At 47.0% G+C, this 25,775-nt stretch overlaps 2 protein-coding genes across 8 annotated transcripts; both read left to right on the forward strand.

Moving 5' to 3' along the window:
- The first annotated feature begins 387 nt into the window (after positions 1-387).
- On the forward strand, positions 388-10,978 carry LOC149852425 (zinc finger protein 2-like). Its single transcript, XM_090028943.1, has 6 exons — positions 388-1,134; positions 3,029-3,303; positions 5,350-5,434; positions 6,936-7,062; positions 7,738-7,851; positions 8,405-10,978. The coding sequence occupies exons 3-6, from the start codon at positions 5,402-5,404 to the stop codon at positions 9,040-9,042; spliced, it is 912 nt and encodes a 303-aa protein (XP_089885069.1). The 5' UTR covers positions 388-1,134; positions 3,029-3,303; positions 5,350-5,401; the 3' UTR covers positions 9,043-10,978.
- Positions 8,816-25,637, forward strand: LOC149852426 (zinc finger protein 2-like). Of its 7 annotated transcripts, none has more exons than XM_090028941.1 (5): positions 8,816-8,952; positions 16,838-16,926; positions 18,410-18,536; positions 19,838-19,951; positions 20,440-25,636. In XM_090028941.1, exons 2-5 carry the CDS (start codon positions 16,903-16,905, stop codon positions 21,144-21,146), a joined length of 972 nt encoding a protein of 323 aa, XP_089885067.1. In that variant the 5' UTR covers positions 8,816-8,952; positions 16,838-16,902; the 3' UTR covers positions 21,147-25,636. The 7 variants fall into 7 exon arrangements, with proteins under 7 accessions (XP_089885067.1, XP_089885066.1, XP_089885061.1 ...); XM_090028940.1 differs by lacking the exon at positions 8,816-8,952 and adding an exon at positions 14,494-15,193 and having other exon boundaries at positions 20,440-25,637; XM_090028935.1 differs by lacking the exon at positions 8,816-8,952 and adding an exon at positions 14,494-15,476.
- The last annotated feature ends 138 nt before the right edge of the window (positions 25,638-25,775 follow it).

The following is a 25,775-nucleotide window of genomic DNA, read 5'->3' on the forward strand; positions in this document are numbered from 1 at the left end:
GAATCCCACAAATGGCCACATTGCTTTGAAGAGCAGCCCTGGATCTGGAACAGCTGGGGAATGTTGGAGGCACTGGTGATGGCAGCAACTGCTGCTGTGAGGCCTCAGCAACATTTTAATCTTTCCTCATTTTCATTTCAAGTTATAGCACATCTGCAGGTTGGCATGCATATAGTGTATGGCTGGAGAACTACAGCAGTGCAGACCTCTCTGACTTGGGCTGAAGAGCTAACACCAGTAGTTGGTAGCCGTAGTAGTCCATTCCCTTCCTAGGGACTTGCATGCTGTAAGGAGTGTGCACATCACATGCAGACAGGCAGAAGCAGATGGGAATTTTAGGCTTGTTGCTGGGAGGCAGTGTTGAAACATCAGAGCCTTACTGGAGATCATCTTTCAGCCAAATGGCCTGGGAGCTTCATTAGTCACGTGGATTGAGAGCTCGCATTGTGCATTGTGTGTCAGGGAATAATCCCTGTTGTTTTTGGCCTAGTAAGATTTTTTTCTCTAGCTGTGAGCATGTGGGATTCTGGCTGCATAGACTCTGGTCCCTCCCGGCACTGGGATCTGGTTAATCTCTGGATTCTTTCTTTATGCCACCAGGCGATGGGGTGAGTGAGAATGAGGAGGGTCCCCAGAAAGAGGAGCCTTGTTAGGTGGAACTGCAGATGTTATTGGGAAGACGCAGAGAGAACAGTTCTGCACAGAGAGAAGCCTCTAGGGGTGAGCTTGGAGCAGAGGCATAAGGATCCCCACATGGGAAAGAAGCAGCAGGATCCAATACCCTCCTTGAGGGTGGGTCCAGTGACCTCCACAAGTCCAAGATCCAGCAGGCAGCAGAGGGACAAAACACGTGGGAAAATCTTTAGCTGCAACTCTCATCTTGTCAAACACCAGAGAACTCGCACAGGGGAGAGACCCTGTAAATGCCCTGACTGCGGGAAAAAACTTCAGCCAGTCCTTGAACCTGCTCACCCATCAGAGATTTCATGTGGGAGAGACACTCTACACATGTGACAAGTGTGGGAAGGGCTTCAGTCATGGCCAGCATCGTCTCCTGCATCAGAGACTACACACAGTGGAAAAGTGCTGCAAATTTCCTGCCTGGGAGGGAGTGAATAGGTATTTCCTGCCACCGTGAGTATCCAGCTGCCCATCTCCAGGGTTAGGGGACAGTCACAGGTGTCATCAGGTTGTTCAGTGAATTTCTGGCTTCGTCTCCTATAGCAAACCCCAGCTAACTCCTCCTTCATAGTTTTGCTGTTGGTGACTCTGTCTTTCTGCCAGCCTGATACTGGGAAGGGAAGGCCCCTGCCTACCCTAGGAACTCTTCTGTCTGATTTGAAGTCTCATCCCTGCAACCAAATCCTCAGCCTCAGTGGACAAACGAGCTCTCTTTTTCTCTCATGCCAGCATTGGCCAAGTCTTTTGCAGGCTCTTTCTTGTGGAAAGATTGTCCTGGAAGTTGTCCTTTTGAAGGCTGGGGGACACCAGGGACATCAAATATGGGGGGTGGGTCAGAGGAAGGGCAGGCTAGGAAACAACATTTGGGTCAGTGTGGGTTGGGGTGGAAGGTGCTGAGACAGAAGAGCTCTCCACACTAGTCAGCCACAGTTTTTTTTTAAAATTAAAATATATTTCTATATATAGAGAGTTATATATATACATCCTCTATCATGAGCTTACCATCACACATCTTAAAACCACATTAAGAAACCCGCGCTTTCCGTTACAATAAATGCACCCAATCCCCTGCACCCCTATGCACCCTCCCTCCACCCTCATCTACCCAAATCGCAGTCCTTTAGTCCAAACCCTGATTTGGGCTTTACATTTGCTTTAGCAGGAAGAAAACAAGGTCAGGGGGGTTGTACTAGGCGGCTGGTGGTTTGTAGGTGCCGTCTGAAGTGAGCTGATGACTTGGAGTCAGCAGTGCAGTTTATTTGAGAGTTGCTGCCTCATACTGTTGCCTGCCTTTGATTTTTGGTTAAGCTGCCACTGGAGCTCTATGAACTAATAGTGCAATTTAATGAAATGCCACAGATTCTTTCTAACTGGGAATCCTCAAAAGAAGTTGGAGGGCAGCTTGAACATCATTTTCCCAGTACTGGTATTTGAAACCAGTGGTCTCTGAGTGGCTGCTTGCAAGGGAATCCTGATGCCCCTTTGTGAAAAGAGCTATTTTACACTAACTTCACCTGGCATCTCCCTGTGCAGTCACAATTGAAGTCTTGGACACTTGTATAAGTCTGATGAGCCAACCTCCCTGTGTAGGCCCCTCCTGCCAGGCAGAAGACTTGTATTAACATTGGGTTATGGTCTGTGTTGATGGTTTTTTTCTTATGGTGTGTGGCGAGGGGGATGTGGATTCAAGGAAGCCCTGGGAATTGAGATCCTGTTGCAACAAGGGATTGTGCAGAGAATCTTAAAAAGAAAGGGGCACTGAAACTAGTGGAAAACTGGCTTGTGGGTGATCTCTATAAGTCCTGATTCATGTTTTTCTCCACCCAGTTTGCATATAGCTTAATTGCTACAGATCACTGTTTAGCTGCTTGAAGTGTCTGCAAAAGGGAGTTGCTCTGAGACAGGGAAATATGGAAACTTTGGAATAGCAATTCCCAAAGAGTTCCCCTGTGGAAGCTCATTTCCTGTGTTAAAAGGGCCAACACAGGCTGGTATCGTGGACTGACTGTTCCACTTTAAATTGTCCTTCAAACCTAAGGAAAGGCACCCGATATCCAAAAGCTTGTCCCACAGCTTCCCCCCGAATACACAGTTGGTCCAATAAAACATATCACAAGAAAGCCTTGCCTCTTGTGCTTTAAACTCACACCCCGGCTTCCTTCACAGTCGTTCCTCCTCTGGGAACATCCTTCTGAATCACAACTTGCCCAGGGGCTCCACACACTTTGCAGTCACAACTTCAGTTTGATGTTCAGCTTCCTGTATGGACAAAATCTGGCAGTAGTTAAATCAGCATGAATTCTGTATGCACAGCAGCCTGGTACAGGCTCTGGTTCATTTTTTCCAGGAGCTGCTACCACCAGAGGGCTCTGCTTGTTGTATTAAGAGATGAGGCAGCCTTCTTTCCTCTTCTGCTGGATTTCCTGGGTCAGACACTGATGCTGCCTCCGGAAGGCTGCACTCCGCAGCTGCTGGTCCCCCAGCAGGGTCTGTGCTGGGGAGAGTCCTTCCTTGCAGCCATTTGGTGCTCAGCCCAGGGGGGACTTTCTCTGGTGGCTGGAACTGGCCCTCCAAAGCAGCCCTGGGCTCTGCCAGCACCAATTCCTGAGCTGCAGACTCCAGGTAAGGGAGAGGGAGCTGGGAGAGGGAAGTACTAGGGACTGGCAGGAGAAGATGGGAAGCCTTTTGTGAAGCACGGTGGGAAGTCAGGGTGATTTGTCTTGGATGTGTCTTGGATTAGTCTTAGATCTGAGTGGGTATAACACTTTTGAGAGCCCCAGATGGAAAGGGCCAGAGAGGGGCATGTCAGGTGAATGAGCTTGTTGAAAATGGTAGTCATATTGTAGCCAGGATGGTCCAGGAATTATGCAAGAGGCAAGGATTTCTTAGGGTGATATCTTTTATTGGACCTACTGCCTAGCTGGGGTAGAGTGAGCTTTTGAACACACAACATTCGTCATTGGGGCTCTTATTGGGAATGACATTTGGAAATGCAAAGAATTCAAACTCAGACTGAATTTGCACCCCAAATGCAGCAGTCACCTGAGGCACTTCCATGTGCGGGCAGCTGCATTTCTGCATGCTGCAATTCTTGCGTGGTCAGATGGACTGGGGAAGGAGGACTTGTGAAGTAAGCATGGGTGCAAACTCAAATGCTTCCAGATTGAATATCTGCCTCTGGAGCTTCAGGCCTTGGGAACCTGCTTCTTTGCAAACCAATCTTCAGAAAGAATTTGAGTTGCATTAGCAGCAATCAGCTCTTGTGCGGATGGAGTTTGTAGGGTCCTAGGAAAGTAGGGCTAGAAGGTACCTCACAAGGTCATCTCGTCCAGCCCTCTGCTCAGTGCAAGATCCTCTGGAGTAAGCCATCCCAGCCAAGTGTCTCCAACCTGCTTTTGAAAATGTCCAGAGATGGAAAGTCCACAGCTTCCCTCGGTCGCCTGTTCCAGTGCTTGACCACCTTCACAGTCAGAAAGTGTCTCCTACTCTCCAACCCAAATTTCCTCTGCTGCCGCTTGAGGCCATTGCTTGAGGCCATTGCTTCATTCTGGGCAGGCCTAAAGTTATGCTAAAAGCCAGAGCTTAACTCAGTTTGCCTGCTATGCTCTAGTCGCACCCTTCTGCCCCTATCTCAGGTGCTCAGTACTGGCCAAATCCTACTGCCTTCAGCTTAATTCAGACAGCCTTGGTTTAGGGAAGTCAATGAGACTTTGAACCCAGAATTTTAAATGGTGATTTAAAAAGGAAAGGAGAAAAATATTAGCCTATATGATACTTTCTGTCCTCTACCCTATCCGCCCTTGTGCTTTCTGTCCTCTTCCCAGTCTGCTGCATGCCACGCAGACACTGCCTGTGCCACAGGTTGGCTACCCTTGTTCTAGACTGAGCTCCTTAGTGCAAATTTTGCTTTCTTTTCCTAATTCTCATATCCTGCCTTTAAATTCTCTCTGATTTTGCTCTACTAACTCCTTAATTCTGAAATGTTCCTGCTGCTGCTCCTGCTCACTCCCCAACCCAGTCCTCCCCCTAAATCCCCAGCTGCCAGTCACTTGTCTTTCCTCTGCTGTACCTTTGCCAAGCTCCCATGGAGGCTAATTTGCGACGTGCCTGCCAAAAAAATTCTGGTCCCATCCTCCCCACCCTTCCCCATCATAGTGATGCCCTTCAGGTCTGCTGCCTGGATCCATGGCAGAGCTGGATGATTCAACAGCCTGTCCATTTCTGAGGGATGTAAAAACATACTTCCTTCACTCCTAATTTCTATAATGATCCAACAGCAGTTTAAAAGATTCCCCTCCAAAACTGGATTTTTTTACATCCTATTGAACAGTGGCAATTTCTTGGTCTGGCCAGAAGCAATGTCTGATGAGTCATTTCCCCTCTGGGAGGGCTGATGAACTCCACTGAGTGCCCTGCCATTGTTTTCCCCTTTTCCTTTTTTCAAATACTTATGCAGCTTTCTGTTTTGTTCTGTTACGGGTGATGAGGAGACAGTGAGAACAATGTCTTAGATGGTTTAGTCCTGATCTGGGAAGCTGTGGCAGTACTTTAATGAAGTGATCAAATATTTTTCTAGTATGGCAGTCCAGCAGAGGATCAGGGTGTGACCTGAACTGAAGTTCTTCCTGAAATTGCCCTCTTTGTTTTTTCTTTTTTTTTGTTTCCCAGCAGCCTGCAGAACCACATCTACATTTCACTCCAAACCATCCCACCTTCCTGAATGATGCAGATGGAAACGACACATCTCCTTGAGGTAGGGCGCTGTGGAAAGGTTTGATTTCTGAAAGAGAAATAGCAGGAGATAGATGTGGGCAAGGATGGGAGTTTTAACCATCTCACTGTATTTGTTTCCTGTTCTACAGATAAGGACACATCTGCTCTTTTCAAATTAATCAGGGACTTAAAAATGTATTCCACTACTGCTACCTGGAACCCCAAACCTACTAGTTAGCTAGAGGGTGGACCCCACCAGTAAAACCAGTGAAGAAATCCCATCTCCCCATATTCATCTGCTAGATATAGTCAGACTGCTGGAATTCCTGCCAGGATGCTGTCTGTGATCTGTGGTCAGGGGCTGCGTCTCCAGTGTTTGTCCCTTTCTAGTAGCAGTACTGTAAAGTCTGGAGCCATTTCTGTGAGGATCTCTTCTCTAGCTTGCTACTGTGGCCATATGGCTGAGGGCAAGTGAAACTTGGGGGCATCTGAACCCCAAGCCTTTGGGCTTGGGCCTGCACATAGGATGCCTGCCAAAGGATTTGGAAGTATCTGAAGCCTCAAGTGAGGGTGGAGGATGCTTGCTGGTAGCAGGGCCACATGTGGTTCTTGAATGGATTTGGAATTGATTTGGCTGATTTGACTTGGGACATGAAAAATTTTCCTTTAAAAAAAATAAGTCTCTGCTCCTCTACCCCACCGGGCTTGCAGTTTGCAGGTTCTTCTTTTCAAAAGGGGAGGCCTGTGCTACTCACCAGAGTTTCATAGCCCAGTAACAGCAACAGTAGAGTGAGATTTTGATCAGATTCTAGCTTGCTCTGATGAGCTACCTGGGAGTCAAGGTGGATCTGGAATAGCACTGAAATCTGAAGAAGACCCACCTGACGCAGATCTAGGAAAGCAGACCAGCAACATCAGGGCTTCAATGTGAATAATCCTTATTTTATGGAATGACTGTGAGCGGCATTCTTTTTTGTAAGACATTGATTTGTAAGACATTGATTTCTGCAGAAATTTCGCCCCTCATCTGTGCTAGGGAAGTTTGGTGCCAGGACTACTGGAAGTTCTAGCATATCCAGTGAGTTGTTGTCTATTGCCATTGCATTTTAACATCTTCCACGTGAGCTGAGGCAGGAACTCCATAAGCTCATGTCTGCAGTAATCTGTGACCTTTTGCTGGGCCAGTCACCTGAAGGCTGTATATAACAGCAGACCAGCTGATACATAGAGACGATCAAAATCAGACGGGAATGCAGGTGGTGCTGGTGTATCCCCTGCCTCTGAAGAACTGCTCTGAAATTAACTGGATTCACTTCAGGTGTCTGCTCCAGAAAACTGTGAAACTGGAAAAGTCCTGATCACTAACAGAGGTGCCACAGATATTGGCTACTGGGAGGTAATGGGACAGCATCAGATCCCTGTTTGAAATTATCCCATCAGCCAGACTGAGCCTACAGTGATATTCTAGCCCCGATGTGCCTGAGCTGGAGGGATTATGGTCTTGGCAGCAGGTCTTGAGACTGAAATTGTTGTTGTTTCAGGGGCTGGTGACTTTTGAGGAGGTGGCTGTGTATTTCACCAAGGATCAGTGGACTTTGCTGGACCCGGATCAGAGAGCCCTCTACAGGGATGTCATGCTGGAGAACTATGAAACCGTAGCCTCGCTGGGTAAGAGATCCCTGCTCTTCTGTGATGTCAAAAGTTAGAGAGCTTTTGAAGAACCAGGGACAGCTGCTGCTGGGGATTTTTCTCTGGCCTCTTACTTCAGGGGGATCAGCTTCATGGTCTCCAGAGCCACCCCCTTCGTACTGCTTCCATGGGAGTCAGGATGAAACATACTCATTTGCTTCCATCCCATCCTTCTCTCCTAGCTGAGACAGGGTTGTTCTCCGTGGTGCATTTCTTGTGACCTGTGCAATTCTAATTTTAAGTACTTCACGTAGTGGGGCTCTTGCTGTTGGCCCTGGGGAGATGATTCCCTCTCCTCATACAGATGACGGCCAAGGGATTTTCCCCCTTTTCTCTCTCTTGACTAATCTTTCAAACCCTCTCTGTGTTTCTCTCATGGAGATGGGCTTTATAAAGTAAGTCAGTATCTCTACAGTTAGAGCCTTCATTAGTAAAACCCATGCATTGGGTTGGTCTGAATGACCCCCTGCCATTTCAGTTTCCTCCATCTCCACACTTGCCAGCACAGCTGTGCTTAGTTATGTTTTCCACGCTGAGAAAAACTGGTTTTGAGCAGCTAGAAAGGAGGCTAGAGATTACAAGGACCAAAACAAATGTTTGTTACTCAAATGTGTAACTCATTCTCATCTGGTGAATTGTCTCTCCCTGGAGCAGGATTCCTGACGTCCAAACCTGATGTGGTCTCTCAGCTGGAGGAAGGGGATGCACCATGGGTCCCTGATTGCCAGGAGTGTGAGGAAAGGAGAAGTCTAAGATATACTTCTGCAGGTGAGGAGCGGGGGAAATGGATTTGTACACCATCCATCAGTGAAGGGATGTCTGAGATTCCCACAAGGCCTCTCTGCACTTCCTTAGTTCCTCCTCATTTTGTGCAGGCAAGGACTGTGTCCAGCCTGACAGATCCCTGGGAGCAGCATCTCTCCTCTTAGAATTTGTACTGGAAGTTGAGGCCAAAGCAGTCCTGGTCTTCTCTCGCTCCTCTGGGGAAGGAGTTAGAGCAGGGTTCAGCAGTTGATGGCCCATGGACCTTACCTGGCTCTGAAACAATCAGATCCAGCCTGCAAAGCTAGTTGCAGTCAGTGGCAATTTGGAAGCAAGGAATGGTTGGTGGCAATATTATGGGGGGAAGTGGCAGTGATAGAAATGCAGCAGTGGGGAAACAATGGCAGCAGCTGCTAGATCAGAAGTCACAACCTGCTCAAACCGTTATATTCCTATTTCCCCAAGAGCTGTTTGGGTTGTTTGGTTCTCCTTCTGAGGGACCCCGTTCTCCCTGGCACTGAGAATACCTCATCTCTGGAGTCTCTCCATCTCTCAATAGGTGAAGGAGTAAATGAAGAGGAGAATCCCCAACAGAAAAGGCTTCAAGCAGTGGGACGATATGGGACTTTACTGGGTAGTCCCAGAGGAAATGATTGTGTGCAGGGAGAAGTCAGTGGCAGTGAACTTGGAGCAGGGAAGGAGAAGGATAACCCTGTTGGGAAGGAACAGAGAAAATCCACCAGCCTCCATGAGGAAGACCCCAGTGACCTCAACAAGACTAAGACGCAGCAGATGGCAGAGGGACAGAACGTGTGTCCAGACTGTGGAAAAATCTTCAGCTGCAACTCGCACCTGGTCAGACACCAGAGAACCCACACAGGGGAGAGACCCTACAAATGCCCCGACTGTGGGAAGGGTTTCAGCCGGAGCTCCCATGTGATCATACATCAGAGAATCCACACGGGGGAGAGACCCTTCAAATGTGATGAGTGTGGGAAAAGCTTCAATCAGAGCCCGCATCTCCTCCGGCACCAAAGGTTGCACACAATGGAGAAACGCTGCAGATTCCCGGTCTGGGCTGCTGTGAACAGTGCATTTCCTGCTTCTGTGAGTATCCAGCTGCCTGTCTGTGGGGTTAGGGGACAGCTGCAGGTGCCTCCAGGCTGCTCTGTAAATCTCTGGCTCTGTCTCCTTTGACTCACAGGCAGTGCAGGAGAAGCCTTAATCAGCTTTGTCTTTCCACGGTTTTGCTATCAGGCCCCTTTGGTTCCTCCCAGTCTGATGCTGGGAGAGGAAGGAACCTGCCTGCTCTAAAAACTCTTCTGCCTGGACTGAAGACCCCTTCCACTAAATAAGCCCTCAGCCCTGCAGGATATATGAGCTAAGCCATCCTTCTCATGCTGGAGACCAGTCTCAGCACCATTAGCTTGACTTCCTGCACTTATCTGTAGCTATTTCACATGGAGTGGTTTCCCCAGAGATTGTGCCCTTGGGCTAGGGACATATATTACACATAAATCGATTTAAACCTGTAACAGAACAGATGTTCACATGAACAACGCGTGCTCCTGGATGTTGAGAATCTGCACCTCAAGCAGGAATCCCCCACTCCATCCCTCCTATCTCCCACAGCATGGACCCCAGCCCCATGGACCCTAGGCATGTGGTATGCTAGCTAATGTGAGAGGTGTCTGTGTGTGTTTCCAATTTCACTGGGACAGGCAGACAGAACAGTGACTGCTTAGGGTATTTTGGAGCTAATCAACAGGTCAGCTGGTAAGCTGTTTAAGAAGAGTTTTAACAAATGGAGAAAGGCTATTGTTTTGCCAATGAGGTGAGAAACACTGTTATTATCCCCCTGCTGGCTTGCTTGCCTGTCAATTTGCTGCAGACAGTATAAAGAAGCAGGGAGGAAGATTGAAAAGCTCCGTAGCATCAACAGAAGCATGCACTGCAGACCCCACTTGCCTCAGAGTGCTAGCATGGGTCTGGCAGCACTCTTGCCCCTTGAGCAGCCACCAGGGAAAAGCCTGGGATGGTGCAGGCAGACCTCCGTAAGTAGCTCAGCACTGTGCAGGGGAAGGGAGGGTTGCTCTAGAGCCCTCCAGCTTCTAGCCTGAGCCACTGCAGGCATGTGCCTGAATTCCCTTGGTCCAGAGAGAATGTCTATCTGGTTACAAACTGGTTCAGCCTATCCAGGTTAGACTAACCTGCAAAGATTAAATCAATTCAGGCTCAGGCTTTTTGAATGTCTATCCCTAGCCCTGGAGATCAGGAGAGCCCCAGAGAGAGCAGATGTTTGCAAGAGTGGAAGTAGGACAGAGAAAGGATGGGCAGGAAATAATGTTTGGGCAAAAGGGAGATGAGGCTGATTGGTGCTGAGACTGGTGAACTCTGCATTAGTTTGGCTACAGCTGCTTATCAGGAAGGGAAAAAGGTAAGGGATCTTTTGCTAGGCAATCCACAGATTGCCATTACAGTCTGAAGAGGTGTGATGAACCCTGCAGCTCTCAGCAACTAATGGAGGCACCCCTGGCCACTTCATTCAGTGACTGGAGAGTTGGATGATTGGTGAAAATGCCTTCAGAGTATAATGAACCAAAAGAGTAACTAGGTGTTCTACCTATGTAGGACTCCTCAAGACAAACTGGAAGCAGCTTTGAAGTCCTATCTTGTTGACATTTGGATTTTGCAATAAGTGCTGTCTGAGCATGTGCTTGGGGAGAATCATGGCGCCAGCTTATTTATCTCTGAGGAAATAACCTGGGTATTTACATAACATCCACTATTGTAGTTTTTTTAATATCTTAACTTAGAATGACTTGGTAGCTGTCCCTGGCAGTTGTACTGTCCCATTGGCACCAACTTCTATACTAAGGACCCATCCTGGAGACGGTTGTTCTTCCATGCTAAAACTCCATGAGGCCCTTGCTGTGATCAGTTTGGTCCAGGTGGGATATGATGGAGGTGTAGGGAAGGGTGTTGTTTCTTTGATGCACTTTGCCCATTTCAGGGTACATTTTGCCTTATTTTGCTTTCTGGTCAGTGCCTCCCCCAGAACCAGTCTCACATCATTTTTATTTTGAACCTTTTTATTTCGTTCTGGTGAAGAGAAGCTGCAAATAATAAAGCCATCCAGAACTTGATTTGTGTTTTTCTTTTTCATTTGAACCCTGCTGTACACAATAACATGTGGGACCTGGGACACTCATTCTACTGATGTAGCCCTTGGGATTCACTTGTGGCTTTTTCTGCCCTTTACCCCCAGATTAACCACTGCTTTCCCCAGCATTTTGGACTCCAACCCCGCCCTGGAACTTCTGGGGTTGGAGTTAAAATTTTCCATTCCCCTTGGGCACCTCCTTCCTTTTTTAAGCACTTTAAAACCATAGAAAATGAGGGATGGAAGGGACCTTAGGAGGTCATCTAGTCCAACTCCCTGCTTAAAGCAGGACCAGCTCCAACTAGATCATCCCAGCCAAGGCTTTGGCTAGCCAGGTCTTAAAAACCTTCAAGGATGGAGAAGTCACCACCTCTCTGGGTAACTTGTTCCAGTGCTTTGCTACCCTCCAAGTGAGAAAGTTTTTTCCTAATATCAAACCTAAACCTTCCTCACTGCAACGAGACCATTGCTCCTTGTTTTGTCATCTACCACTTTCTCCTCCTTCCCTTTAATTCCATCTCTTTCCAGGCCTTGCCTGGGTGCATCTCCATTCTCTCTTCAAACTCAAGCCTTGTTCCTGTTTTGCTGAGTACTAGGCATCCTTACACTGTGATGCAGGCAGGATCAAGTAGCAGGGAAACCTGTGGGCAATTAGGAAGAGTAAATGCTCTATTAAAGGTTGCCCAGCATTAACATCAGTAGAGGCACTCTTCGTTTAGAGCTTCCTCTGTAGATAAGATCATTGTCCTGCACTGTGTATGATCCTGCAGCAGAGTTGAAGGCAACTGGCTGCCCACTCCCTAGCAAAGTATGCGGTGGGTGTTGCAATGAGACATGAAGGGGCATCTTTTCACCTTAGATCAGCTCCAACCCTGCAGCCTTTGACAGAGAATCAAGCTCTTGCTGAGAAAACTGCTCATATTAGATGGGAGAGGCAAGATCCTAATGCAGTGAATCAAGGAGAGTGTACCTACCAGGGGAAGTTGGGAGAAAATAAGAATGGGGTGGGCTGTGAAGGAGGAACAGGTGGCTTCCATCACTAGGCATGGGAAGGGAAAATGGTGAGAACGAGGCAGGCTAAGGATCAGGACTCCTGGGTTTATTTCCCAACCTCTGAACCTTGGCTCCTTCACCATGCTGGGCAAATTTCCCCTTATGCCCCTCACTAAGATTTTTCTGTTCTTTTGGTACAAAGCTTAATTTTATAACAAGGTAGAGAGAATCAAGACCACAGAGTATTAAAAATTCTTGCTGTGGGTTAAGGAGAGCTGGGTTATCCCTACCATACCTCTGGCCTCCAGCTCCAGATTCACCTTGGCACAAGCTTTGGCTGCTTTAACAAATGCAATGATCAAATTCTCCATGTAGGCCTATGGTGCCAGCCAGGATCTATCCTGTACAATCTTTCAGGGAAAACATGAGAAAACATTCATACTAGCATTGGACTCCCTACGTGAAGGTACATTGGAGGTCATTGATATAAGACAGCCTGAAAGCATGCAGGTGGGAACTGTCTGGGTATACTGAAAATAAAAAAGACACGGATTAGGTGGGAAACAAATTGAGGTAGCCTTAAATTATGCTTCTCCCTGGCCGCACTGGCACTTTCCTAAATTGATATACATCACAAACCAATTTAAGAGTGTCAGCAAAGTGGGGCAGTATGCACGCAAACTAAGCTTATCTACATGAGGTTATAATTGTAGTAGTTTTCTCCATATGGACTCATTTCGCAGTGAATGTTTTAAAAGAAGGATATATATATATATAGAGAGAGAGAGACTACCTGTTTCTGCAACCAAATCAATATATGGCACCCACTAAAGGGGTTAAAAACTGGTAACTGGCACATTTCAATATATTGTTGAGAATGAGGAATCATCAGAGGAGCTTTACATCCTTACAGGCCCTGTAGCAATAACCAAGAAAATAAGTAATCAAGACTGAGAAGTTTTGAAGAAAACAAAGTTTGGGGGAAGTAGTTAATAAAATAAATGGTCACTGAGTGAGCAAACAATATGTATTTTAAATAAGCCAAAGATGAAATCATTCACCTGGGAACAAACAGTACAGACAGGTCTTATAGGACCAGGGAGTCATTCCAGGGAAGCAATGATTTGGCAAAACAGTTGGAGGTCCTGCTGGATAACTAGCTGATTATTGGCTCCCCCTGTGATACTTTGGCCAAAAGGCATATCCTGAGCTTTGGATGCATCTGGGAAGCTCAAATATAAGTAGAGAGGTTTGTCTTTGCATTTTTCACTGGTGCAAGCACTGCTGGAGTCCTGCATCTAGACTCTGGTGTCCATACTTCAAGAAAGCTGTTGACACATTGGAGAGGGTTCAGGAATGAGCCACAAGCATGACTAACATATCAGAAGACAGGGTAGATATACACCTTTGTGGACTAACCAAAAAGAAAATACATAGAGAGCTCTCATGCAAGCTTGTGTGAATCCAAGTTCACTTCACCAGACTGGAAGTAATGGAAAACAGAGCTTGCTGTAGAAAATTTCAGGCACTTGCTCTGATTAGCTTATCAAGTAAAGGTGAAGGGGAGAGGAGATTATCTTTATGAGAAATATAATTTTGAAAACAGCTTTTCAGTAACAGATCAATTAAAATGAACATCTGTGGTTTCAAGGTGAAACTAGAGATATTTAGACTAGTAATAAGATAAAAAACTTAGACCACAAAAATTAATTACTGGTTGTGGTTGATTCTCCATTATTAGCAATTGTAAAATCAAAGCTGCATGCTTTCCTGAAAGATACACTCCATTTCAAACAGGTCTAAGCCAGCAAAGTCTTCTGATCTGTGTGATTCAGGACATCAGGGTGCATCTAGATGTGCATTAATGTGCTGTCATTCCTGCACCTTACACTTAGTACTTGCATAACCAAATACTAAATCAATGTGAAGTAATTGGTGCTACTGTGCAGTAGCACCGCTGCACAGCTTTTTTAGTGACATTACTATTAATACTACTGCTCAGTAGCTTTCTAGCACAGGTTTTGCCCTGCAGGCTACTGTGCAGTAGAATTAGGCTAGTGCGCAGTTAGTGCCTCATGCAGATGCAACCTCAGAGCAAGTAATTGCAATGATCCCTTCTGGCCCTTCAATCACTGAACAACTTTCCTATGTAGACAAGTTCGATCTGGAAACAGACAGATTGTGTCCACAGAAAGCTAATGAAAGCATCTTTCCAAACGTCAGTATCCATATGCTATCCCCATTAAATGCATTTTAAATTGTGTAGTCCAAATTCACACCTTTAGTTCATTGGGTTTCACTTCTCATTTAGACACATCTACATCTGAACAAAATCTGTGCGATTTCTGGGTGCAGACTGAGCCTGGTTCTCTGCCCAGCTTATGACTTTAGTTAGCTGCTGCCATCAGAGGGCTCCGTCTGCTGCATTCAGAGAGGAAGCAGCTCTCTTTTTTTCCCCTTCTCCCTTCAGCTGAACTTCCGAGTCACATGGATCCTGTAGCTGCTTCCTCTATTATGTTCTGGAGTCTGGGTTGAGCTGGTGCTGCTCCTCCAGCAGGGTTTGTGCTGGGGAGAGACTTTAATGACAGCCTCTCTGTGTCCAGCCCAGGGGGGACTCTGCTTTGGCTCTAGGGCAGTCAGGTAATAGGGAAGGATCTCCGGGAAGGCATCGGGGATGGGTAGGACAGGGACTCTGTATACATGGCCCTGGGAGCCTTAGCTCCTGCAGCCTCTGGGTTAAGGAAAATAAATGTAGAGGGAGCTGAAGCTGTGTTAAGAGCAGTGAAGCTTTTGCCCTCAGCTCCAGTTAGGATCTGCCAAAGTAGAAAGTGGAAACGCATGTGAATAAGGATGTGAAAAGGGGTCCTTGTGGGGTATCCCTTATGTCTGTGTGGGTGCAGAGTTGGCAGGGGGGCTAGGGGTGAAAAATGCAGGAGGGGCAGTATGAAATATGGATTTCATCCCTTCCTGCTGGTGAGGAGGTAATGGAGGGAGTGGCATTGTAACAATCTGTCCCCATGGTCAGCCTCCCCCAGCACCAGGCCTGGGGCCCTTCAGGCTTTGCAGCCATGGGCAAGGGGTTTTACTGCTGGAAGATTCATGGGAGGAGTGTTTGTCAGATGTGTCATCTCTAAAAGGAGCTGCATTGCACGTAGCTGTGTGGGATCCCTTTCAAGTAAAGCCCTCTTCCCTGTAAGCAGGACAGCCTCCCCGAAATGCCCCCATATAGGTTTCTTGGCAAAATCAGGGCTTTGAGTAATCTGACTCAGCACTTCCACCGGAGCATTCAGATGTTGGAGGAATACTTTGGCTTCCAACATGGCTGTATTTCCATAGATATGTCTCTGTCTAACACATGCATGCCTTGGTATGGGTGTCCTTCTGGAAACATTTATCTGGAAAGTAAAAGCCTTGCTGATCTTCAGGAACGGCTCTCCTGTGAGCAGTCCATCCCCTGTATCATCACAATGTTTTGGTAATGAAATAGGAACAGAAAGGGTTGATAGAGCTGCATCAGATGTGCAGCATTAACCAAATGCCTCTATGGGCAGTTTACTCCAGATGACTGTAAAGCAGGGGTCGGCAATGTTTTTGGACAGAGTGACAAAAACACCTGCAAACTCGGCTTGTAAGATGTTGGTGTGGCAGGGGTGGATGGTTGGGGGGCCACAAGGGGCCCAATCCTTATTGTGGCAGTGCAGCCTCAGCCCCTTCCCTGCTGTCCCCCCCGAGGTGCACATGCCAAGCAAAATGTATTTGCATGCCCCACTGGCACCCACGCCGGGCGTTACCTACCCCTGTTATAGATCTTTATAGAAGCCTGTAAGGCTTCATAGCTGATATTTTTAATAGTGAGTTATAAAAAGCAGGGGCAGGGGTCACTGCTGTAGGTTGTGACCTTTTAGTCTTTTTTATAAACTTTATTTTAAAAAAGTTGAAAGGTTTTATAAAGTTGATCTGTTCTCGTAGCAATTATGCCCAAGCACTTCAACAAGCAGGTTTTAGCTTCCAGCATTTAACATTCTCCTCTTCAGTGAGGGTATGAGAGAGCTGCTGAGCTGCAGGGATGGAGGGAGGTGGCTCCCTTCACTCCAGCAGTGACAGGAAGAGATGCTTGAATAATGTTTTGTGTTCAAGGAGGAAAAATAAGAAAACTGTGTGGTGGTGGCAGTAGTAGTTGCATTTTAGTTTTAGGAAGCAAGATTGTGTCAGGGCTGCCCACAGGCCCCAAGAGAGCACAAAATGGCAAAGCTCCCTATTATCTTTGCCTCTATATGGAACAGTTATTATTATTTTTTGAAGTTTCAGTATGACACTAGTCTCTGATAGCAAATGTTACTGTTTTCTCTCTAATACTTGCACTGTGAATTAAAAATCTCAGTGGGTTAATCCTGATGGGAGAGGACACGTATGCAGTAAGAAAGTGACCAAGTGTTTAGAGAGTTGCAGCCCAGTGATCCTCAATCAGGGGGTCAAAGCACCCTGGATGCCTTAAGATCCTTTCAAGGGTGCCATGGGGTGCCACACAGTGTTAGCACTGTTAGGCTTAGAAACGTGATTCACAAGATTAGACCCAGAGAGTTCAAGCAGAAATCCACTGTTATGATTTGAGGTGTTTGCAACAGAAAAAAACCGCTCTATTATTTTTCTGTAGGCAAAAATAAATAAGTAAAAACAAAGAAATGGCATTTCCCAAGGGGTATCCCAAGTCTGAAACGGTTGAGAATCAGTGGTCTAGAAAATCTCTGCAAGGGAAAAGTCTGGTTGGAAGCTGGGTGTGGCCTGGATTAAAGCCTTTCCTGAAAGCTCCCAAAATTGCTGTTCTTCCCTTGACAGGCTATAAGATAACACCCACATTTTGCTCCAGATCATCCCATGCTCCTGGGGGAGAAGAAAAGGCAATGGCTGCTCCACAGTTCGTTCAGGTCAGTGATTTTTTTGGGGACTCTCAAGTGGGAATGGAATAGAAGTGGCACAAAGTCCTGCAAGGGCAGAGGGAACAAAGTGTGACAAAACTGCTAGGATTCTTAAAACTTGAGGAGTGTTGGATGCTTTGCTGTATGTGAAATGGAAGCCAAGACCTTTACCCAGAGGCCAGAAATGTATTAAACTCCTACTACTCACAGCCTCAGGCTTACTCAGAGGCTGGTGCAAAAATGATAAAGATGCACCCATTAGAGACGAGGAACCACCACACATGCAGGTGTTGGGTAGTGTGAGTGCCAGATTTCACCTAGGATGCTGTCCGTGGATGGTACTGTCCATCTCCAGTATCCATCTCTATAGAATCAATGTTGTGAAGTCTGTAGTCATCTGTATGAGGATCTCTGCAGCCCTAACCCTCTGTAAGCACTCTGGTTTTGGGCCTTTCTCCTATATTAATTAGCTACTCTCAGATTTCTGCGCTTGCTCTGTGTTTCACAGTTGATAGCAGCAGCAGCGTGAGGTTCTGATCGGTTTTGCAAATACAGAGCTCTGAAGAGCAACCCTGGAGATATCCATCAGAGATGGTTTGCATAAAAGCAGCAGAAGTCTTGGAGCAGCCCTAAAATGGAGAGAAGGTGCTTTCAAGTCTACCTAAAAAAAGTGCTGTTGGAACTAGGTAGTATGGGAACCCCTGTCTGAATTGCCTTCCCAGCCAGAATAGCTAGGAATGGCATTCATTTTTCACGAGATACAGATTTTGGCAGAAATTCTTCCTGCTGATCAGAAAGGGCCCTTTGTTTCTTGAAGCCCAGCCTGTGCTAGGAAAACTCCAGGTGTGCTGGTGACAGCAATGCTGGCAGCTCCAGTGCACACAGGAGCTTGTGTGAATGGGACATCAGTAACATTTTGGCCCTGGATTCATTTTCATCTCAACCTTGCATTAGTGTGTGCTTATGTGTTTCTGGTAAACTTAGCAGATGTTTTCACCTGAGCTAAAGGAGTGACTGTATTAGCTGGTGGCCATATTGGTCTTTTGTGGACTGGCCATTTTCAGAGTGTATCCAATGATTGGAGCCAGCAGGTTATAGGCAGAATGGCAGGAACAGATGGGAATCCACATGTTGATGGCAAAAGTCACGGTTGCTGAAACGGCTCGCAAGAACTGCTCTGAGACAATTGAGCAGTAGCTGGTCATTTTGCTGCTGACTTCAGCAGTAAAGATGCCAAAGATGTTTCTATATTGGGTGCCAACATAACTGTGCTGGAGCCCTATAGGGGATCATTCTTTCATCCCAGTGGGCTAGGAATGTCATCAGTGCTGACAAATGAGAGCTTGACTTGTACAGAAATTCCCCTTACTCAGCAGGGAAGTCTTCTGCTCTCTTGTGGCCTTGTGGGACTTTTCCACCCCTGCCTGTGCCTGTGCTGGTGGGACTGAGGGTTTGGCAGCAGGTACTGAGTGTGGGGCTCTCATTGATTCAGATGCTGGTGACCTTTGAGGAGGTGGCTGTGTACTTTTCAGAGGTAGAGTGGACTCTGCTGGACCCCAGTCAGAAAGCCCTCTACAGGGATGTCATGCAGGAGAACTATGAGACTGTGACATCACTAGGTAAGGACTCCCGTCCCCCTGGAGTACTCGAAGCTGTGGGGTGTCTGAAGCATGCCAGTTGGTTCCCATTCCGAATTTCTTCTTGATCCCTTTTGTTGATGAGCCCCAAACTTCCTTGAACCTGTGTGAGAGAGACTGTCCCCAGCAAATACCCTTCCAAAGTGAGTGTTGGTGATGTGTAGGGAGTGCATGTTGGTCCATGTGCACCTCCTGAGATTGGCCGTGCACCCCTGGAAGTGCCAGCAGAAGTGCACTTCCGGTTTTGCCACTGGCTTGGCAATCTGCCACTGGGGGACCCCCCCATTGGAGATCTGGTGCCCCCCCCAGACTCGGGAGGCACCAGTCACCCATGAAAGTAAGGATCAGAGATGGAAATGAGATCCCATCTCACTCTTTGGCCAGCATAGAACTCGTCTCTGGGGTATATTTCTAAATGATTAGTCTTAAGAGCAGGTAAGGGGAGGTGGAACCACTGTCCAATACGTCTGAGCAGCTAAGGGCATGGGGTACGAGTAGCAAACACTGGCATGCAATAAGACTGGGCAGCCATAAAGGAGCACTTTACTCCTGTGCCTTAAGTCTCAAGCTGTCAGCCTGTAGCCCAGCTTGGTCTGACAGGAGAAGTGAGGGAAGGAAGGATGCTTGTAAGTGCATGCACATAGTGAAATAAATGAGCAATTATATCAGAGTCCAGAATCCCAAAACAAAAACTCTTTTATCAGAGAACATCAAATAAAAGTGCTTGTCAGAGAGAACACAGATAAAATGGCCAAGCTGCCTCTCTTGGCTGCCTTAAGGTAGAAGGCTTCAGTGGTTCAGGGAAGTGGTTTAAAATTGCTGATGTAAACCTGGGGTTTTGCCACCTTCGAGGTGCCCTGGCTGTAGATGCAGATAAACATGCCAAGAAAGGTCAACCATTATAACTTTGTAGTGTGGGCCAAGCCTAAGTCAGCAGCACAGCCCTGCTCGTGCCCTCCTTGCCACTCTGGTTCTCATTCTGTTCCTGGCAGGTGCAGCCAGTTCTGAATAACTTTGTCTGCATGCCTCCCTCTTCTTGGTTGCTTTTTGGATTACTTAAATCATGGATCTTGAGGCCACAAAGCCTTGAGTATCTTGAATTTCCCTTTTCTGCTTAGACTTTTAAGTACTCTAGGGCACACATGTGTATACACACACACACATGGCTCTGTGAATTGTAAATTTACAATTACTATTGTAAATTGGCTGGAATATATTTCTGAATATGTGTTGCTCAAGTGTATATTCATGCTCCTCTCTTAAGCTTTCTTCATCTGATGCAGGACTTCTGATGTCCAAACCTGATGTGGTGTCTCAGCTGGAGCAGGGGGAAGATCCATGGGTCTTGGATCTCCAGGGCTCTGAGGAAAAGGAGCCCCTGAACTGGATCCATGCAGGTAAGGGGTGGGTTAAACTGTAGAGCAGGGGTGGCATGCTGGTGACGTGGCAGTAGCAAATAGGAAAGGGAGCAGAAAGCAGAACAGCAGATTAGGCATGAAGCAGAAAGCAAAACAGGTGACCGGGCAGGGGAAAGGGATCAGAGAGGCACTCGGGGAAGGTCTGGGGCCAATGTGTGGCACGCCTGCTGAAAAGATTTGCCCCCACTATTCTAAACCATGTGTTTGCAAAGTTGTTAGCTAGGATTCTTCATAAGGCTGTGGTTTGGCCTCATCTCGCCCAAATCAGCTGTATGGCCAGCAGGTACTCTGTGTTCAGATCCCACAGAAGTCTTTGTGCCATCCTGATCTACATCTAGCACTGGTTCCTTCCCTTGAGTGTTCAGATGGGATTTGGAGGACAACTTGTCCCCTTTCCCTTGAGGGTTTAGTGGGTTTCAGATCCTATTTCCCCAACACCTATTTTTGTTTGTTCTGCCTGCTTCCAGAGGCTTTCCTGTCTCCTGGCACTGAGAATGCCTCATCTCTGGATCTTTTCCCTTTCCTAGCGGTCAGTGGGATGAGTGAGAATGATGAGGACAATCCCCAGGAGGAGGGCCCTTGGCAGGTGGAACCACAGAAGAGGTCACCGGGAAGACCCAGAGAGAGTGACTGTGCACAAGGAGAAGCCTCTAGGAGTGACCTTGGCACAGAGCGACAGACGGAAACCCTCATGAGGAAGGAACAGGGTAAATCAATCACCCACCAGAATGGAGCCTCCAGTGAACTACACATGACTAAGACGCAGCAGATGGCAGAGGGGCAGAACGTGTGTCCAGACTGTGGAAAAATCTTCAGCTGCAACTCGCACCTTGTCAGACATCAGAGAACCCACACAGGGGAGAAACCCTACAAATGCCCTGACTGTGGAAAAAGCTTCAGGCAGAGCTCCCATGTGATGATACATCAGAGAATCCACACGGGAGTGAGACCCTACAAGTGTGATGAGTGTGGGAAAGGCTTCCATTGCAGTACGCACCTTCTCCGGCACCAGAGACTACACACAATGGAGAAGCGTCGCCATTTCCCTGTCTGGGCTTCTGTGAACAGCTTATTTCCTGCACCTATGAGTATCCAGCTCCCTGTCTGTGGAGTTGGAGGGCAGCTCCAGGTGCCCCCGGGCTGCTCAGTGAATCTCTGGCTCTGCCTCCTTTAGAAAACCCCAGGAAAGGCAGGAGACATTGCAGTCCTCTCCACCTCAGCCTGGCTGCCAGACCATCCTACCTATGGTGCTGGGATGAGAAAGATTGAACTTCTGTCTGGACTCAAATAACTCTCCACTAACCAAGTCATGCTCCTCCATGGAGGATGCTTGCACTAAACATCCTTTTTCTTGCCAGCACACACTCTCTGCCGCATCAGCTGTGATGTGGGTTGTGACTCTCTCTTGTCTGAAGCCATTGATTTATAGAACAGGTTTTCCCTAGACCCATGCTGCTTGACTTCTTGGCTCTATAGGCCACAGAAGTGGTGTGTGGTCTGTCTGCAGGCTGGATTGGGTCCTGGGGACCTGATGCCAAGGTGAAAGACCTGGTTCTGAGAGATTTCCTGTTTGCAGATGATGCAGCTTTGGTTGCTCACAGTGAATGTTCCCTGCAAAATCCTTTGGGCAGATTTTCTGAATCATGCAAGAGCTTCAGGATAGCAATTAATATCAAGAAGACTATGATCATGTACCAAGGGGTGGAAGAACCAGTGCCTGACATCAGGATGAATCTTCTGGTGTTGTTGACAATTTTTGCTACTTGGGCTCTATGATCAGCAGGAATCTTGACCTTCAGACTGAACTGACTGACAGAAATAGAAAAGAAGCTGAGAATTTAGGGCTATTACAGAAATGTGCATGTAAGAACAGCAAACTATCAATGAAGGTGAATATATGACTCTACAAGACTTTTGTGCTGTCTTGCTTTATGGTTCAGAAATGTGGACTACATATGCTAGACTGAACAGCTTCCATGTGAGATGCCTGTGTAAGATCCTGAAAATAAAGTGGGAAGCTCAGTCCCATGATCAGGGGGCAGCAGGGCAGGCCCTACGAGGAGAGGCTGAGGGACCTGAACCTGTTCAGACTCCACAAAAGAAAGCTGAGGGGGGACCTGGTGGCCATCTATAAACTGGCCAAGGGGGATCAGCAGGCAATGGGAGAGTCCTTGTTCCCTTGAGCACTCTTGGGAGTAACAAGAAACAACGGCCATAAGTTGACTGAAAGTAGATTCAGACTAGACATCAGGAGGCGCTACTTCACTGTCAGGACGGCTAAGATCTGGAACCAACTTCCAAGGGAAGTGGTGCTTGTTTTTACCCTGGGAGTCTTCAAAAGGAGGCTGGATAGACACCTTGCTGGGGTCATTTGACCCCAGTACTCTTTCCTGCCATGGCAGGGGGTCGGGCTTAATGATCTGCTCAGGTCCCTTCTGACCCTACCAACCATGAAACTATGAAACTTGTAAGAAGCTGTGTTGCTCTTTAATTGGCCTTTTAAGCCACAAATGGATTTATCAGGCATCTGACTTAGACCTCTTATATGTACACCATGATCCAGAAAATCGATGGTTGCCTACTACTATAAAGGAGTAATTTCGGGGAAGGACATTCTCCAACTAGCCAGATAGGACATGAAATCATTCGCTCCTGGGACATCCTTTGGAAGGGGAAAGAGTGGCTGTTTCTCTGATGCACCTTGCTCATTTCTGGGGACGTTTCATCTCCTTGCTTTGGCTGGTACCTCTCTCCGAGGATCTTCCTATCACTTAGTGTAGCACCCTCTATTTTGGGGGTGAATAAAATCTGGAAAAGTAGAAGCAGCCTGCAATCTGGCTTGTGTGGTAGTTTTTAACCTGGGAGACAGCTTGCTAGGACTGAGGAGGAGTTCAGGCTGCCTTTTCCCTTCACACAGTACTTGGGAAGTGTACCCAGCCCCATTTTGCCTTCCCTTTGTTCTTCCAATGCTCCACCCAGCATCTCAACCCCCCTCTCTTGTTTCCCCACCTCTTCTCAGTCTGCATCCCCTTCCTTCCCAGCTTCGAGGCTGTAATGCTTCTCCCTGCCCTGCTCACTTACTGCTTTGGCTGATATGGTCTCTTCCCCCACTCCTCCCTGTTTTCCTTTCACCCCTCTCTTTCTAGCTCCTTACAGGTCCAGCCTGAATCTCTGTTCATTTCACACTACTCCTTCATCTTCCTCTGCTTCACCTTTTGTTGTGCACACAGGAAGGGGAAGCCTAGAGGTCTGTGTGCAGTTCCAGTAAGGAGCTTTAACAAATAACCTAGCAGTCATCCAGATCTTCAGTAAAGGCACCCAGGCTTTGAGTGTTCCCTGCAGGTCACATCATTGCCCTGCACTTTGTGTGGGGCTACACATGGGAACTGGAAATGGGGCAGAAAACAGGTGACTGGTCACTCAGACTTTTTCCGCAAGGAAGGCATATGTGCACATGAACCCTAGGGTTTTTCAAAGGATGGAACTGATCTCTAAACTCCCAAATGGTTTAGGTCCTTGAAGATACTTCTCCCTGGGTGACATGGGAACTGAGATATTCGAACTAATGCTAGAAAGGAGATGCTCCCAGTAGGGCATGGTGGTTTGGGTGGAGGAGAGAGGAGGGGTCCAGGTTATCTTGCAGCTACTGGGTGACATGGAAATTGAGATGTTTGATTTTTTTTTTTTGTGTAATTTGTATCTGAGACCAAATTAGCCAATATGAATTCCAAATCCCAGTGCCCAGAACCATAAGTAGCCCTGCTACCAGCAAACTTCCTCCACCCACAGCTGGGGCTTCAGATGTTTCCAAAACCTTTGGTGGGCATCCTACTTGCATGCCCAAGCCCGGAGACTTGAGGTTCAGATGCCCCTGAGTTTTGCTTGCTGCTAGCCATAAGGCCCTTTGAGCAAGCGAGGGAGGAGACTCCCTGTTTGAACTAATGCTAGCAAGGAGATGCGCCCAGCAGGGCATGGTGGTTTGGGTGGAGGGGGCAGGAGGTACCTGCCTCTGTCCTCTGTCCACTTCCTCCCCTCCAGCCCTACAGGTGCAGAGTCTCTGGCCTGCAGGTTTTGTTCAAAGTCTATGAATTCTGCATCATTTAGACACACAAAGGGCCAAAGAGGTATTTCCTAACCCCTGCAAGAGGTCACACAGCATTCATATGTTATCCTGTCTGTGCTCTAAAGGTATCTGAGGCAGCTGGAGTGATGGGATCAGCATCTTGTTACAGAAATCCAGTCCTGGACAAAATTCCTCTCCTTTTTGAACAGGATGAATGGATGAGATCCTACGGGAGACCATTTCACTGTCAGCCTAGATAGTTATATGGAGCAACAACAGCTAAGATTGCCAAAATCAGGCACCAGTTAGTTCCTCCAGCAGCTGTCTGAAGTCAGGTCACTTTTCCTTCCTGAGCTCCTACCTGTTTGCCAAAGTGCCTTGAGAATGACCTCTGAGCTATGTAGTATTAATCAGTGCAAGAGGGCAAGTTGATTACATTTTTTAAATGCTGAATCAACATAATAGTTTATTCCTGCCATAAATGCTGCTTGTCAGGAAGTGTCAATACCACCAAAGAATGGAGTGAATACATTGATAAGACACTTTGCATGATTTTTTTTAAAGTCACTTATTTAAAGGGAAACAATTAGTTCATTTTGAAAAAGTCTTTCCACTGTGCATTTCTTTAGATAACTACAAAAACACCAGCATGCCAGATAATGCAGTTGGTGAATCCTGTAATTCATGGGAGTAGGACCAGGCCCCAAATGGCCACTTAGCTGCTGTTCGGCAAGCATTTCCTATCTGAAAGTTTGATTTCTCTCTGTATTGTGGCCTGTAATTGAGCTCTTAAAACACACTTCAAAGGGCTTTTAATAACAAAGTTCTGTTGCTTCATAGATAAGATTGAAAGTAACTTTAACTTGTGGGGTTTTTTTAATGGACTCATGCATCCCTTCTGGCAATCACAAGAAAGGCCGACTGCAGTGATGTTTTGTAAGTCAGAGCTTCTGACAAGGCAAAGCCTCTTTCTAAAATCTGAGATCTTCTGAGTTGCCCCCTTCCCTGTCAAAAAAAAAAAAGCTGCAAAGACATTTTATTTATTATTTCAAAGGGAGAGCGAAAGTGGCTCAAGGGATCAGTCACTGTCCTGAGAACTGCATAGACCTGGTTTTAGTTCCCAGCTTTGCCCCTCACCTGTGGGCTCTGGGCAAAATATTCCCTTTCTCTAAGCCTCTTTCCTGTCAGCTGTCTTTAGCTCTTGCTGCAAGACTGTGAACAATTTGGCATAAAGACTGCCTCTTGCTGCCGGTTTGTACAGCACCTGACACCATGGGGCCCTGATAATGCACTAGAGCATTGGACTTTTTGCACACAGCCAGGGAAGAAGACTTGAGAAGCAATAAACATGAATATATGTGAATCTTCAGTTCAAAGGTGCAATTGTTCTGTGCATCTCTGTTACCTGGATTACAGGTGAACTAGTAGGTTGGCTAGTAGACAAGAGGCAAGAGACAGGTCTGCAGCCTGACCTTTTATTGCTGACACCCCAAAACTCAGACACTTATCCCAGAGTCTGTTTGGCTACCCATCACAGCACAACACAAACTCTTACATATACTGGCCAGGGAGAGTCAAGAAGGGTAAGAGGATGGGGCACAGACTAGCAGCAGGTCTTTTTGAACGTGTGGAGTTCCCCAGTTTTCCTCTGGTCTACACCCTGTACATGGAGATGACTAATAAACATTCTCTGATTGGTTTAATTCACTTTTTTTGTTCCACTGAAAGGTATGGGACTGT

This window comes from Crocodylus siamensis, chromosome 15 (assembly GCF_052110815.1).
Source record: "Crocodylus siamensis isolate JL-2025a chromosome 15, ASM5211081v1, whole genome shotgun sequence".
Taxonomy (NCBI): Eukaryota; Metazoa; Chordata; order Crocodylia; family Crocodylidae; genus Crocodylus; species Crocodylus siamensis.

What these genes read in the sequence shown, in the direction of transcription:
- LOC149852426 (XM_090028935.1), top strand. Translation starts at nt 15,371, where the DNA reads ATGGGTGTCCTTCTGGAAACATTTATCTGGAAAGTAAAAGCCTTGCTG. An exon ending in CTGCTCCACAGTTCGTTCAG is followed by an intron (nt 16,927 to 18,409) that starts GTCAGTGATTTT and finishes TCATTGATTCAG; the next exon opens with ATGCTGGTGACCTTTGAGGA. An exon ending in TGAGACTGTGACATCACTAG is followed by an intron (nt 18,537 to 19,837) that starts GTAAGGACTCCC and finishes CATCTGATGCAG; the next exon opens with GACTTCTGATGTCCAAACCT.
- LOC149852425 (XM_090028943.1), top strand. Translation starts at nt 5,402, where the DNA reads ATGATGCAGATGGAAACGACACATCTCCTTGAG. An exon ending in TGAAACCGTAGCCTCGCTGG is followed by an intron (nt 7,063 to 7,737) that starts GTAAGAGATCCC and finishes TCCCTGGAGCAG; the next exon opens with GATTCCTGACGTCCAAACCT. An exon ending in TCTAAGATATACTTCTGCAG is followed by an intron (nt 7,852 to 8,404) that starts GTGAGGAGCGGG and finishes ATCTCTCAATAG; the next exon opens with GTGAAGGAGTAAATGAAGAG.